General features: G+C 41.6%; 1 protein-coding gene across 1 annotated transcript in view; it reads right to left on the bottom strand.

Annotated features, from left to right (window-relative positions):
- Positions 1–16659, bottom strand: part of PKP1 (plakophilin 1) — a 63563-nt gene that overhangs the window by 20524 nt on the left and 26380 nt on the right. Inside the window, exons 3-4 of the mRNA XM_048495842.1 lie at positions 14318–14736; positions 4163–4307 (exon numbers count right to left, since the gene is read on the bottom strand). Of these exons, the coding sequence (XP_048351799.1) occupies positions 4163–4307; positions 14318–14736 (564 nt within the window). The remainder of the gene's footprint in view (positions 1–4162; positions 4308–14317; positions 14737–16659) is intronic.

Here is a 16659-nt window from a genome sequence, read left to right as displayed (position 1 = left end):
ATATGATTTTACCTAATGGCAAATAACTAGTTATAGATGAATACGGAATTTTGCTCCTGTGAATTAGTGTTGGCTTTTTCTCATAACCAGCATTTCATATGATACCCCTTCGGATCCCAGAAATGCCAAATACCATTAGCAAAAGGCCTGTTGTTTCCTTTAGTAAAGAGACATTTGTCAATGAAACACCTTCTTTGAAAACATTATAATGGAAATGGCGTGGTATTGCCTTTTCCATATCTTCTAAAGTCCATTTTAGCTAAATTATATTTGTCTGTTTTCTTACATACTTTTTATATTGTGTCCTTGAAAACCATTTTGCACTAGCTTATTCAAAATGTCTGATCTATATACATCTTGGTCTGCTTCATTCTATGCTAATATAATACTATTTAGGAAGGTGAGAAGTAAAGCAGGAAAGCCTATTTGTAATACAGGAAATGGTGTGCAGACAGTATCTGTTCATTTCCTCTTTGTGTTTTCTACCTACAAATAAATACATGGTAAAGAGTCATGGCTATCCTGAGTCAGATGTTAATTAGACTAGTTATGTTTTTGAAAATATGTCTAATTTTCAATATGTCTAATTTTCAACATGGCCAGATCTGTGGATACCGGTGTCATGAACAGAGAGAAAGATATTTCTACAAACCTAAGAACAGCCCCAGGTTTATAAAAACATTCTTTTTAAATCTAAAAAAGTTTCATAAAAACCTCCAGAATAACAGAAGCATCACCAATAGCTGTAAGAAATGAATGCCCTCAGTGGCAGTTGCTAGGCAACCTCAAGTATATCACCAGCCTTCAAACCCAGGTTTCTGTCAGTAAATGGCAGGGGAAGGTGATAGGGCTCATCCCAAGGCTGTTTTTGCCTTTGAGGGGGAAGTAATCAGAGTTAGGCCTCGTAGCAACTATCTGGCAACTTGGTGTCATATGACTTGCAGGACTTATCCAGTCCCAGCTGCTTGTTACTGTGTAACAGCAGCTACCCAATGAAAGCTATCTCTTGGTCTCACCAAAATATCTAAGAAGATTTGTGAATCAATATGCCACTTCTTCCTGGATCTTCTTTACAATGGAATGCTCTGCAGGGGTTCTGGTGCCTTCTGAATTATGTTCCTCCCCCACCTTTCGAATGACCATGGACATTAAGGGATCTTTTTAAAGTGAAGCCTTCCTCAATATTAGAAAGCATTTTTAGCACCTTGAACGACTTTTGGGGAAACTTGTCTGTTACTACAGTAGTGCCCGCCATTTTGAGTCAGCTTCAATAGGTGTTTTTTCCGTCCCTAGGGCGCTGGTTTTTTGGCCGTGCGGAAATGGCCTGGAAGAGGAAGAAGAAGAGTTTGGATTTATATCCCCCTTTTCTCTCCTGTAGGAGACTCAAAGGGGCTTACAATCTCCTTTCTTTTCCCCTCTCGCAACAAACACCCTGTAAGGTGGGTGGGACTGAGTGAACTCCGAAAAGCTGTGCCTAGCCCAAGGTCACCCAGCTGGCATGTGTGGGAGTGCACAGGCTAATCTGAATTCCCCGGATAAGCCTCCACAGCTCAAGCGGCAGAGCAGGGAATCAAACCTGATTCCTCCAGATTAAAGTACACCTGCTCTTAACCACTACGCCACTGTTGCTCCCAAGGCTATTTCCATGTAAAAAGCAGATAAAGTTTGCTTATCCTGGTGATCCCATATATATGTTGTTGTTTTTCCTTTTTTTGTTTTAAAAGATAAATTTTCATAGCTTCACAGATTGTATATTATAATAGCAGCCACTTGGAGAACCAGTCTTCCTTCTATTCAGAAGCATTGGGTAGGTATCTACCTGAGATTGAAAATAATGAGTAGATCTGCCCTATGCAGAGGCCAGGTCTACCCAATGCTTCTGAATGGGAGGTAGACCAGTCCTCTGAGGAGCTGCTATACTCATGATCTGCAAAGCTACAAAGATTTATCTTTTAAAACAAAAAAAGGGAAAACAACAACATGTATATGGGATCACCAAGATAAGCAAACTTTATCTACTTACATAGAAATAGCCCTGGATGAGCTGCAAGCACAGGAAACTTTAAGGCACTTTAAATGCTCTCTAATCAAAGTAACCTGTTTAACAGTGCCCAGAAAGATGTTTTTGAGGAAGGCTGAGCTTAAAAACTATTTTTAAAGCTATTATAGGATCAGGACTATTTTCTGCAGCAGAATCACGGGCTGATTCCGCACGGGCCAAAAACAGCGGTGTGAAAACGGTGTGAAAACAGTATAAACCCTTTTACACCGTTTTAAACCCTTTTACACCATTTTCACACCATTTTCACACTGCTGTTTTTGGCCCATGCAGAATCAGCCACGGTAATGTAACTTCTGCCACAGCAAGAACAGCTGCACTTTGTTCTTTTGGTGAGACAGAGTATAGTATGGCATAATGGGTGGGTGGTGTTTCAGGTTATGATTGAGAGACCTCAGTTTGAATCCTCACTGGGCCATCAAAGCTCACTTGGTGACTTTGTGCCAGTCTCACACATCTCTCACAGGCCTATTGTGAGTATAAAATGGAGAACAATGATATAAGCTGCTTTGGGTCCCCATTGCAGAAAAAGGCAGGATATAAATGAACTAAATAAATAATAAATGTAGCAGAAGATTGGCAGCAAATGAAAGGCAGGTGGGTGGGTAGGTGGAAAGACAAGAAAGAGGTCCAAAAGGTTGATGCGGGAGCTGCTACGTCAGCCTTTTCTGTAGATTTTTTGGGAGATGCATATGTTTACGAGTTACTTTTAGTACATGTTAAGTAGTTACCATACAGATCTTTCTGCAAACCAGGATATTCCCCCAGGATTACAAAAATATCAACCCTATTCCTGGGTATCCTCCCAATGTTTTTTTTAAATCAGTTTGGGAATGATTCTACAAATTGTGTTGGTTGGATGAATAGACAAGTTCTTAGTCTGGGCCAGTGACTTTAAAATAATTTTTGTGTAATTTCTGACGTGAGTGAGATGGAATGATGAAAAGCAATATCAAAACAGAGCATTCATATGTGAATGAATTAATACGTTTACTGAGATCTGTAAAATATGCTGAAGGATTTGCTCAGAATTAATTATCTGAGTTTCAGGAACAACACACATTTTCATAGCACCGTTTTAGTTTATGTGAACTTATGTGAGAACAAACACTTAAAGAACTAGTTTAGTAGGGTGACTTTTGATCTATGTTGTCTAGGAGGTCCCCTGGTTCAGATCTTTTGCAATATGGAGATGACAACAATGTTGGTCTACATTATACAGCTGTACCACATTATACGGCTGTACCACAATCATGTGGCACATTTGTAGAATCCTAAAAAGGCTTGATTAATGTTTAGTATTTTTCTTCTGGGAGACTCATAAGATATTAGGAGGGGGGAGGGGAGGGAATTCCTCCACAATACCTTACTTCTATTCCTTCTTACTTTCCCTTTTTCTACTAATCATTGTCATCTTAAACAGCTTAGTGACCCCTAACTGGTTTCACCAAACCCCCTTTCCTGCTTATCATTGTGGCATCTTCCTCCTTATCTCCTTCCTCCTGGCTAGTATATCTGGGGTCCCTGCAGGAAATTCATGAGCCTTGGTTTGTTTACTATGAACCAAGAATCACAACTGATCTCTGGGCAATTTCATATAGGTGTGTATACAGGTCTTCTAACTAAATATTTCTCTATGGGGGTGGTCACATTTCATATTTTTCTATAAACTTGGAGTTTCCCTCAGGTGTGCAGAACTCAGAGATCAATAATTCCATCTATTTTGGATAATATATGGGTACAAAATTAGAAAATGGCCATGGCTGAGTGGCAGAGCACATCCTTTGTAACATGGTCTTAGGTTCAATTCCTGGCATTTCAAGTTAAAAAGATAGCAGATCTTAAGAGCCACTGCCAGTCAGAGTAGACAGTATTAAGCTAGATGGATCAGTGATCTGATTCTCTACTTGCAACCTGACTTTACTGATTCATTCATGCAGTCATAGACTTAGCAGCACCACAACAGCACTTTTCAGTGAAGACTGAACAGCTCCAAACCCTACACTTCCTTCTACTGAGGTCATGAATTCCATCAAAGTTCCAGTTAAACAAATAGCATAAAGATACATAAAACTGAAAGACCATGGCAAGAAATACTTTTACCTCTTGCTTGGCAGATTCATCTTGAAAGCATGTGTGCTGGAGATAGTAACCACCCATGGCCTGGTACTTCTCATCTGAGGAACACAGGAGCTGTATTGCTTTCTGGATAGTCATTGCTCCATAATCCACCTCATCATTGCAGATTCTGAATACAAGAAAGGAAAGACTTCAACAACTTCAAGGCAGAGGCTGCAGCACTTATTAGCAAGATGGCACTTTTATTTATTTAGAAAATATGTATGCTACCTCTCAAGACCTGCTTGAGAGGGGGGTCAACTCTACAACAAAACCAACCAATTAGTAAGAAACAATAAATACAAACAACAAAAATATGATCTATGATCATGCTATAACTAATGCTTACCACAGAGTTATCCCCTCTCCCCAGAGCCCCCAGGGGATGGGGCGGTTTATAAATCGAAACAATAAATAAATAAATAAATAAATTTATCACAGGTGCACAGGAGCACAAACTAGCCTTGAGGGAGCAAAGAGGCATGCTATGGGAGCTTTGTTATCTACTACCTCCTGTTCCTGAATATGGCTCAGATAAATGAGCAGCTGAAGTAAACATGAAATAGACATGTCTGCACAAATGTACCTGCATATATGATTTTCCCTGAGCATACATATAACAGTAGGCAAACATTGCACAGAGGCTAGTTTGCTCACATCCGCACTGCATCTCTTGTATACTTTGTATATTTCACCATATTGGGAGAATCAGCAAATGGAAGCATGAAATAAGATACTAAGAAGCACAGATTGGGAATAGTGGGAATGGACATAATGCTGTGGAAGAAGGAACCCCATTTTGTGACACGTGCAAATGCTTCCCCAGTGTTTTCTTTAGTATTTGAACAGATACAATCACTATTCTTTATATCAGTTTGATGTATGTATCATCCTTCTGTTGTTTCCTTGTTTTCTACTAATATAATACCATTTTTTCATGACACTCTGAACCATGCCTAACATGATAATCATAGTACTATTACACTACTCATTTGATGTCTCCTTCCATTGCTTGTATTGACATACACTGTGCTTATCAGATGTCTCTTTGTATGCGCTGTTATCAGTTTGCACTTTGTGACCCACTTTGAATCTCACTGAGAAAGGTGGAGTATAAATATAGTGAAATATATAATTAAATAAACAAATAATACCAGTCTGCAGGTATACATTGGTGAACACCAGAAACGTTTTCTTAAGCTGTTTAGCGATTCTATTTATATAGTTTGGTGTGTGGTCTGTTAATCTGAACTATTGTATTGGCTCAAAGTGCTTTGAGTCAATAATAATGGCACAATTCTAAAACATAATTGCCTAAGGATGCAAAGTGTAGTCATAACTTACTTCCAACTAATTGCTCTGCAGAACTCAGTTCCAGCCAAGCCACGTATGGAAGTGAGTCCTGCAGGGCGATAGGTCTCACCATGTTCGTCGTGGCCCAGTCAGTCCCCTGGTCACCCTCCTCCCTGATCCAGAAGCAAGCAGGCCCAGTGGGGCAGCAGTGGCAGCAATGTGCCACCCCACATAGCCCAACACAGTCTGGCTAATCCCACCTGCCCTCCCCCCTGACCCAGGATAAAGCAGGACCCCATGGGGCAGCAGTGGCAAGATGCCCTCCCATCTGGCCTGGCTACAGCCCAGCCAATCGCCTGCCTACTCTCCCCCCACCCAGGACCAAGCAGGGCTTGGCAGGGAAGTGATGGCAAGGTACCCTCTTGCCTGGCCCAGCAGCAGCCTGGACAGTCCCGTGCCCCTTCTCCCAACCCTGACCAAGCAGGGCCTAGCACGTGGGCCCTGTTGCCTGGCCGGGCAGCAGTCCAACCAGTGCCCTGCCAAAAAGCAAGCAGGGCCTGGCCGGACAGCAGCTGGGTGCCCTCCCACATGACCTGGCAGCAGTTCACCCAGTCTCCTGCCCACTCTCCCCTCCAAGTTGGGCTTAGCAGACCCAACCATCAATCAGGAAGGCTTCAACAGTTACTCCTCCAATCCCTAACCCTTCACAATCCTGGGACGGTGACAGTAATGGAAGCAATGGCGAATTCCCTCAGGGTCCAGCCCATGACAGCAGTAGCTCTCACCACTTCTGCCTTTGTGAGGCCAACCCGTGAGTCTGTATTGCAAACATCGGCCTCAGAGTTTATTTCCTCTGAAGTGTTGTGGCTGGAAATCTGTAGGGAGAGCATATTGGCTCTCCCTTTCTAACTCCAGTTTACATACTTTGCCATTTAGATACATTTAATCTCCCGTTTTGGGACCATAAATGAATATTTGTATCCATACCAGACATATTTTCCACAAAAAAATGTAAAAATGTGCTACTATGTGTATCTTTAATGATACCCAAAAGTGCAGACACTCTTCAAGCACTTCCTTCCTAACGTTGTGGGGTTGCTGCTGACTGTACTGTTTTTAAATTTTTTATACATAGATATAGTTGAGCATTTCTTGAAGGCTGAAAGTAATTGGTTCCCAATAATTAAAAAAAAAGGTTCCCATACAGGAAAATTTAAAAACTGACTTGTTCTAGAAAATTGTATTCAGAGAGCAAAATATTGTAGCCTTTGGTTTGGGTGAGTGGAGTTAACAGCCATAATAATTAACCTTTGTATAGTGCTTTTGAGTACTTTGCATACATGTAGTAATCCTTACACCAGCCCTGCAAAGTACACATTTATCCAGAAGAAACTTCCCCAGATTACTAGGAACAAAGACAGAGGAGGACCAGTGCACACGTAGTGCTGCCAACCTCAAGGTGGGACCTGGGGATGTCCCAGAAGAACAATTTATTATGCTCTTAAAGAAATTTGTACTAACAGTTTCTGACTTTTGCTCTTCCGAGACTACAGCTGACTGCTTTCTCTCATGTCTTGTGTCTTCAGCAATGCTTACTCCCATTACACATGCTTACGACTGTAGTCAAAATTGCCAGAACCACTGCACAAACACAGAGCAGACATGTGGAACATTTGATATCTGGTACCGAATCCAGTACTGTCATTATTTTTAAAAGCCCTTAAGAGACATTATGAAATTGCATGAATTGCAACAAAGGAAGGATTAGAATTTCGCTTTTAAATTAATCTGTTGTAAACTAACAAAACTTGAGTCTAAAACCTGGTAGAAAGAGACTCTTCCGAAAGGAGTGGCCTATGGAAGATATATTTACATTTGATGGAAGGTTATAGGAAATCATCTATCAGAGAAAAATAGCAGGTTTTAGGCCAGTTACTCTTGTTTTTTAGAAGCCTCTTGTTCCCTGGTATTAATTCTTGCTGTTTTGTTTCTATCGAGATATTTCTAATTTCAGAAGTTAATAAATGGCGTAGAATAAATTACTGTTATTTCGGTTATTAATAGATTTGTGTGTGCAGTGGGACATCATTTTCCCACTCTATCTGCATCCCTATGATTGCTTGCTCAGGTTCAGCCCCAGAGCATTGGAGAATGCAGCTGTCAACTTGTCTAAAGGGGCATCGTTTGAGACACAAATACCAGGCTACAGATTAACTGAGGCGTATGGGTAGGAAATGGTGCCCGGAGCCCCCCCCCCCGGCAGTCCCATCCCCCCTACATCATCCAGGTTGCCTGCACAGAGGGGGGGGGGGGTGGGGCTCTGCCCATGAGTCCCACTCCCTGGTCTGCAAGGAGGTCCTTCTTTTAGCAGGCCCAGTCCTGTAATTTGCATATTTAGCAAAGGCTCATGGGTATGTTGTTGAAATGATCACCATAACTGGAAAAGACAGTCCAAGGCAGGACTGGGCCTGCTAAAAGAAGGATCTCTTTACAGATCAGGGGGCGGGGCTCAGGGAGGGGGGGCTCTGGCTTGCCTGCATGGAGGGGGCATGGGGTACTGGCCCCCAGCCCCACCCTCTGGACTGCACGGAGGTCAGGGGTGTGGCCCCACCCCCTTCACCTCCATGCTTTTAAAAGCTTCAACTTTGGAGACAGGAGAGGGCTGGGTGGGACTTGGTGGCTATGGTGCATGCCATTTGGTTATGTGGAGATGGCATGCCTGGTGCTCCCATGTGACCAAAAGGCATACACCTGGGAACATGGGTCAGGCAGATACGCCACTACAGATTAGAAATGGTAGGTTCATCTAGGAGCCCATTCATGGATATGTAACTAACTTAGAGATTTCACCATGTGTTTAGAGATTTCACCATGTGCATCTACTTATTTATCCAGTACATTTTTGCTTGGTTTTTCCTCTAAGGAGTTTAGGTCAGTATACACAGTTCTGTAACTCACTTTGTTCTCACAAAAATCCTGTGTGGCAAGTTAGGCCAAGATCGTGTAACTGGTTTGAGTCTGATGCCATAGTAGGGATTTGAACCTGAGTCTCCAAGATCCTGGTCCAGAACTCTAAATATCATTACACCACCCTGTTTCTCATATTATTCATAACCTCTTCCATTGCTCATAACTTACTAGAACCTGCTTTACTAGGGGAAAACATGTTCTTTCAAGGGTGGGGAAGTCTCAAACTAATCCTAGTTTTATTAGCAGAACAAGTTAATGTCCTAAACAAGTTTAATATAAAGCAACTCTTCAAAACAAATCAAGTTCTGTAAGCTGAAGAAAATTTCTGCATCAGAGCAGCATTCTTCCAAGCATACATGGAGACCCCTGACATTTTATAGAGGGTGGCTCTTTTTCATGCACAGTGACCCATCCAATACTAAGCTCAGCCAAACATTCACTTATGCACACACAAGAGGAATCAGCTCAGTGAATCACTCTCAGAAAACAGAGGCAGAGAGTAGCAGCTAGCTTTCATGGGTGGGACAGATGGGAAACAGAGGAACCTGGAATCCCCTGTCCTGCCTGCTGAACAAACATATACACCCCTCTGGTCATGAAAACTTCCCAGAATAGCCCATGCTAGTCTTGACCTGACCCTTCAGTGACTAGCTTGGTTGATGGAATGCAGGAGACTGGAAGAAGACAGGTTCATCAGGCTCTGGGTAGTTTTGATTGCCTGGAGGTGTGAGTTTGTTCATCAGGTTAGTCAGTAACACCATTTCTGAGCTGCCCTTCTTCACATTACCCAACACTAAAATTTAGGGAGTATGGCAGATCTCCAGGGTCAATCCTGGCAAGTATTTGGATGGGAGACTTCCAATGAATACCAGGGGCATGAACTGGAGGCAGGCAATGGCAAACCACCTCTGAACATCTCTTGCCTTGAAAACCCTGCCAGGAGTTGCTGTAAATTAGATGAACAAGATATCTTTGTCCTTGGCAATCATTTTGCCAGCAGAGGGAAAACCTCTTCTGGCATTTGTCCTCTTAGTTTTGGAATATGTTAACAACCACATGTGCTATTCTGCTCCCTCTTAGCACTTCCCTGAATACATTTTATAATTCTATTATAATGCCTTGTATGAGGACAGAGTTATCTGATGATTGCCTGTGTTCAGAACATTGGAGCACATGTTGAAGTTGCACTAGTAGGTTGAAATCATGCCTCAGTATGACATCACTGGGCAGGCAAACATTTATTGGGGAAGTGAAGAGATGGAGGGGGATTATTCTAGGGGGAAGTCATGGTCTGACTAAAATGTATTAGTCAGCTGCCATTATGCAGTATTTTTTAAACTCTTCAACAATTACAGGAAGTACCGGTTATATTATCCACTAGAACACACACATATGTTTGCTAGTTTACCATACTACTGTTCTGCTCTTCTATCTGAAAAAAAATCCATATAACAACACTCCCCATTCAGAGAAAAGCTAAGGCATCATAGCAACAAATCAGAACCCAAAAGCTTTTCAAAAGAAGCACAGAAAGTTGGCAGTGATGGGGTAAGAGGCCATTTTTCCCTGGCAAAGAAATACATAATCAAAGAGCTGCTGTTGAGGAGCTCCTCTTTTGCTTGATCATCTGTCTTCTGATATTGGAGGTATACAAACGGAAACTTCTGCAGATGTTCTAAGAGTTCAGTGAAGTTCATAGGGGAAGGCAGCTGTAAAAATCACTTTAATACATGCCCTTTTATGAATCCAAAAATTAGAAAAGGACACTCTTCAGTTACATCCAGTGGCAATGATAAGGAAATAATTCTATATATTTATGATGGGAATAGCAACTAGAAAAAACTATTGTTTAAAGACAGCATTCCCAGGTCCATCTCCTCCCCACCCTGCCCAGCTACCCTCTAGCTGGCAGCGATGACACAATAAGGAGGTGTATTGCTGTCTCCAGTGCAAAGACTCTTAGAGGGTGAGTCAGGGCCTGCTGAACTATGGACTTGTAGAATTAGCTGCCTATGTCTATGCATCGAAAACGCATTTTACTTAAACTTGACTTAAGGTGATCGTAATCACACTGCATTGTTTTTTAAAACAAATGTATCCCTGGGGTATGTGTGACTTTGAAAAGGGGTTTTCCAGATATGGTAAGTGCCAGGGAGAGAGGAGGGCTTGCAGAAAAAAAAATCAAAACGAGGCTCCTTGAACTGCTGAATTTTTAAAAACCTGCTTGATTAAGAAATTAATGTCTCCCCAAAGACTTGTCTAGATGGCCACTTCCCCCACATTTAGTTAAGTCCTGTCCTGCAGTAAATAGATCTGGGAGGAAAAGAACTACAGGCAAGGGATGCTAAGCCGTATTTTGCTTTTGTGCCACTCCTATAGTTTATGCTATACACGCTGATCCTGCTAGTTCCTGGTCTAGCAGTGATTGCCATGAGCTTCTCACAGACTCCATGTGGTTTCTGAGAGTCTGATAACTCCTGAAATAAGCATCCCTCAGGAAGACGCCAGAAACCAATGAAGGGAAGCACCTTTCCTTTCTTTCAACACTTCTGTTTCAACTGTTCTTCTTTTGCAAAATTATCTGTCCATTCAGATTCAGGCAATGACCCCATCACCATCACACACAATCACAAAGGCAAAACTTGGATATTTCCCAGTGCAGATCTGGAAACACTTAGAACTGAGACAGACTTGGTTTTGTAGGTTGATAGTAACCCCTTTGCATAAGTGCCAGCTAAAGTGAATAGTTTTTAGGATAGGATGAATCGTTATGGATATTCATCAGAACTTTATATAAAAGGATCATAATTTATCCAGTGGTCACTGCACCAAATCCTGAAAAATATGTTTCTTCAGTGCAGTATACTGAAGCTGAAAAATATATGTGTTGTCCTAGACATGCAACTGTGAGTATTCAAAGGTTTATTGTAAGGTGTGCTCCCAGAACTCAAAGGAGTGGTAAAATTGTAACAATGGAAAAGGATTCACAACATTTCTGTTTCTGAAGTAGGAAACATCCCATTCAATTTCTGCAGTTCAGACAAATTAATCCTTCACCAGTTTCTCAATTTCTCTTTCTAAGAGAAGATGCACCAAGGCTGATGTTTTCTTTTAAAAAGTCAGTTATGCAAGCCTTTACACATTCAAATCCCACAAGTAGTATATTACGTGGCTTTCTAAGCACTGTTAATATAACAAATTAGCAACTTTACATCTTAGACAGTTCCCTCGTAGTCGTTAGTATTAGATCATGTCTGTGTATCATCTCCTTCTGTAAAGTGATAAGAAGGGGGGGGGGTTCAACTTGCAAATGCTGACATTACCATTGCAGGAAGGCGAGGAGTGTAATCAGACCAGTTATTACTGGATTCTTTTCAGATTTGGAGCATCAATGTGATTCAGTTTCCACAGGGAGACTGTACACTGGAGCAAAATTGGCACTAGTGTAGACACACTCTCAGTCAATCCTACTTGTACAACAGTGAGAATTCTCTGCATACAACATGACTGACAGCAGAGATGACTCCAGAAGGAAAGAACAGCTTCCATCATGAAATCAGGACCACATTCTAATAAACACCTCCTTTACTCAAGGTCCTTCTGAAATAAACCTGGCATAATGTTCTTTTTAGATTAGACCCTTGCACTTCACAGCACAATTTATCAGAACAAAATTAGTTATCTTCAGATATGAGCAAAATAAAATTCTGCAGAAATATCCATGCATCTGTATTTGGTTGAAACTCCCCTACAATTCCTCACTATTCAGCTGAATTTCCTCAAAATCAGAGAGTGAATTTCCTAGTTCTAGGGATCTCCCATCATGCAAGATCTAGTATTTGACTGTGCATATTAATACAAGATTTTTGGTTGGCTGTGATCTTCCCTATCATCTCCAAGAAGGAGTCATTGGCATGGGGAATTAGATCTGACTGGAACTGTGCAAATCATATTCTGAATGGTTCAGCATTTGCGTGGTGCATCTAAGTGTGATCTATAGTATCAGTGAAGAGCCCAACATCCAGGGGTTCTGTGCTTGCTGTTACCTGAATTGTGCAAATCAAGCCCACTCTACTGACTGTCATCTCAGAATGATTCTTTGGGCTGTTGATGGAAGAAGGAGGGAATGGTGGAGACCAGTGGCAGCCAATGGGAGACTTGTCAGTAGTTAGATTATTCCGATAATCCCATTCAAATGGTCTGTTTAAACCAGACTTTAGAAATTAAGACTTTGAGATTGTTTGGAGAAATTAAGTCCAGATTCTGGTTTGAATTAACTGTGGCTCCAGTTTCAATATTTCTCCAAAAGAACAGGTTCTAGATTATAGACAGCTCCATGAAACTACCTCCCCCCACCCCCCGATACCTATTTTTAAATAGTCTGATAAGTAATTTAAAGAAAAAAATGGCTCAGTCTTGGCTCTTCAGGTTAAAACATCTATTAGTTTTCACAGACAGGCACATACTGGCAAACTCCCCCCCTTTTTTGTGTGAAAATGCATTTTTAAAATAAAAAGGAGGTACAAATCATCTTTTCAATCTAGTCTGGTTCTGGGGTGAACTATATTCATTATCTGGAACTACTTTTTACCAAGTAGATCAATTTCTACAAGATGCAGAGTAATACAAAGAGACTCAGTTCTAGAAATGAGACAACTCCCCACACCAGAACTAGTTCTACTGGAAGGAAGACTCACCCAGTTTTTCAGGGCAGACAACTCCCAAATCAGAAACAGTTTCACAAGTGAACCACACCCCTATCAAAACGGGTGCTATGAAGGGGGCCACTCCCAAACCAAGAGATGCTTGGCAAAGAAGAGTGTTTCCCACACAACTATTGTTCTTGAGGTGAATCTTCATTAAGCTAAAGTTGTTCTTTAAAATACTAACTGAATAGGTAATTATAGAAAAGATTATTATTACGATCCACAAGGCGAGCAGTTCTCCTGGATCCCATGGCACATTATTTAAACTCTGATGTTCAATCAGGTAGATAGACACTGATTATTCCAATGTAAATACTGGTGTTTAAATTTAGTGTGTTAGATATCACCTCAATAATTTTTTTAAAGTCCAGTTTGAGCCTTTAGATCATGTATGGTGTTTGGTTGGGAAAAATGAAATTGGGGCATAGTTGCTGAGCTTGATGAACTTGATGCTAAATATTTCACTGCCAGCAGTAAAACAAACACACTGCTTATATGTATACTGTTTGCTGAACAGTATGGATGTCAGGGTTCTTGCCACCCAAATGAGAACCCAAGCAGCTTTTAAATCAGGCAAATCCCAACAAAGGCAGGGATGTTCCATAAATCTCCTGATGTCCTGCACATGGATTACTCTGCAGGCAAAAATATATATTTTTCTGCAAGGTGATGAAAGTCTAGTAAAACACCTTGTTCAGCAGTGCATAAAATGGAACCCATGGGTGTCTTGACACTCACAAATTAGTTTTCTTCTGCCAGCTGCTTCTTTGAGCAACTATATTTTCCACAAAGAAAAGGACCAGTCCTGACATTCATCCATTTTATTAAAATAGAAAGTGGTTTCAAAGAATCTAAGAGGCATTATCTGTGTGTACACAGGCAGGACCCATTCAGAAAGAGTCCTTCCATTATAGGAAACAGTTTGACTTGCAACATCCTGTAATTTGGACATAGCCTTTGGGCAACCCATGGCAGCCATTTTGTGATTGTTCTCCATGGAAACCATTTTGTGTGATACACACTCTCCATCATCAAAATTCTTAAAGTGTTCTCAAGTGTAGCAAGATTTTGGATGACGGCTGTACAAAGACACTTAGACCAGTTTCTCATCATATGCATAGTACACTCTCATTTTCTACAGAAAAGCAAAGAAGCATGCAGGAGAACTTACTTGGAGTTGGAGTGTGCATAAATTGCATCTTGTTTGCTGCTTGCTACAGGCTGGGCATAGACCACATCTTGCTTGTTAGCAGAGGTACAGGAGGGACTACGCACTGGAATTCTTTTGCCTGTCCTCGTTGTGGTTATAGTGCCTTGATTGTTATAGCTGCTGTAGATGCTGTTACGATTCAGTGTGGCCTTGTGCCCCATACGACTTCCACTCTGGTTTCTCCTTAGTGTGCTTCGTGGAGGGTCATAGTAGAGGTCTGGCTCACTTCGGCTACTCTTCAAGTTTACAAAGCAGTAATCACTGCCAGGACTTGTAGGGCTGCACATCTTATTGTAATGCTTGCTACCCCAGCTTTCCATTTGGCTGTAGGAGCTGTAGCGTTTATTTTCTGTGTCCCTTTTGATTGTTCCATTGTACAGCTGATGAGGAAAGAAAGAAAACAATTTAAGTTTTTGGCTGATTTTCTATTTGCTTTATAAAAGGCAGGACCAGACCATAAGAGGTACTAGACTTGGAGCACAATAAACTGCAGTCAGAAAAACTGCAAATAAAACAAATAAAAGAAGCATATTGACCTATGTATGAGAAAAGTCTAGTGCTTAGCCAAGCTGAAGCACTATCCATGCCTGAGTAAAGTGGGAAAAGGACACAAAGACTCTGGGCAATCGTGCCCAACACATCTCTCAGCCGAATGACTCTTAGGCAGCTTTCTGAAGCCCTACCACCACTGACTAGAGTATCACTGGTAGTGAGTGGGGTTAGTGGACCTCCAGGATTCAGAATCCAGTTTGGTCCACAGTTCATGTTTAAAAGGTATGCTGGAAATTCAGAACTCTCTGCTGGCAAAACCACACACTCCAAATCCATGTTTTGCTGTTGCTAATGATCCTTTGCTATGTCTGATTGCTAATAGGGCTAGGATGGAATTTTACCCATGGTTCTGATTGATGAATTGGCCCAGGGATATTCACCTTCCCCATAGCAAAGAGTATATACTATATATGGTTGATTGTACCATTAAAGAGAATATAGCAAGCACAACTGACTGTTGGTGCTGAGACACTGGCTGGGGAATGCAGTACATGGTGTTCAGAGTGACTTCCCTATATGACCCTTAAGGGGTGCTAAGGAGCAGGGTGAATAAAACCAACCACAGGTCTAATGTCTCCCCATCCACCACAGGTCTCCCCATCCACCACAAACCTGGGGCTTCCACTCTTCCAGCCCTAATACCAGTCCCCTTTCCTTGGGTATTTTAACATGCAGGTTGAGGAAGGGTTGGTGACAGCAGTTGAACTATTCATTGTCCGCAGCATAGGTTGTTCCAAAACACAATGAAACTGTAATCAATAAAGCTGTGGCCTGATTCTTCTCAACACATCATGTCCATGTCAATATCTCTCCCCCACCCATTGGCTGGTCCCCACTCCAGGCACAAAGGGATATTCAACAAATCATTCTGTCTAGCTCATGTACATTTACTTCTACATTCCAGCTACAGGAGTGAGGAGTGAGAAATTATTCCTATGTGATGAAGCAAAGGTAGGTTTAAGGTTCAAAATTTACAAGCAGTCTTTGGATACAGGTCCAACCATCCCATGAGATATGCATGGATGTCTAGCGCAACAATCCAAGAATCTTGCAGCTCTCTGCTCCTCATCCATGCATGTGGTCACTTTCTATGAACTATGTGTTCAAAAATCCAGATTTTTAAAATTGTTCCCGGATATTTAAACATATCAGACTGCTCACAAGCACAGAATATCCGCTATTTTCTTCAGTGACATAGTTATAAAAAGCCATGATTGTGGGGAAGGGGAGAAAAATGAGATAATATGAATCTAATGTCGAATTATTCTGTTCACAACTATACCAGAGTTTAGTCGCAGACCTTAAAGGCAAATTATTTTTATCTAAACTGACATGAAAATATTATTTTGATGAATGTCCTTTGTTTCACTCCAACAGGCAGAGGTGCCAGCCTCCAGGAGGCACTTGGGGATCCCCCAGAATTACAGCGTATCTCCAGACTGCAGAGATCAATTTCCCTGGAGAAAATGGATGCTTTTGAAGGTGGACTCTATGGCACTGACCCCAGTGAGGTCCCTGTCCTACTCAGATTTCATCCCTAGTCCTCCAGGAGTTTACAAATCTGGTTCTGGCAACCCAACACCCCCTTCCCTTGCTGGTAGCCAGGGTGTACTGTAGAAATGACAAAGGAAATCAGAGCAAGCAAAATAATATGTAATTTGCTCTATTGTCACATAGCATCACTAAGATTCAGTGAGTTCCTTTAAGAGGGATCAGAGGTAGAGCATTTGCTTTGTGTGCAGAAGGTCCCA

This window comes from Sphaerodactylus townsendi, linkage group LG05 (assembly GCF_021028975.2).
Source record: "Sphaerodactylus townsendi isolate TG3544 linkage group LG05, MPM_Stown_v2.3, whole genome shotgun sequence".
In the NCBI taxonomy this organism is placed as follows: domain Eukaryota; kingdom Metazoa; phylum Chordata; class Lepidosauria; order Squamata; family Sphaerodactylidae; genus Sphaerodactylus; species Sphaerodactylus townsendi.
Note: the sequence above shows the minus strand (reverse complement) of the source record. Positions and strands in the feature narration are given on the sequence as shown.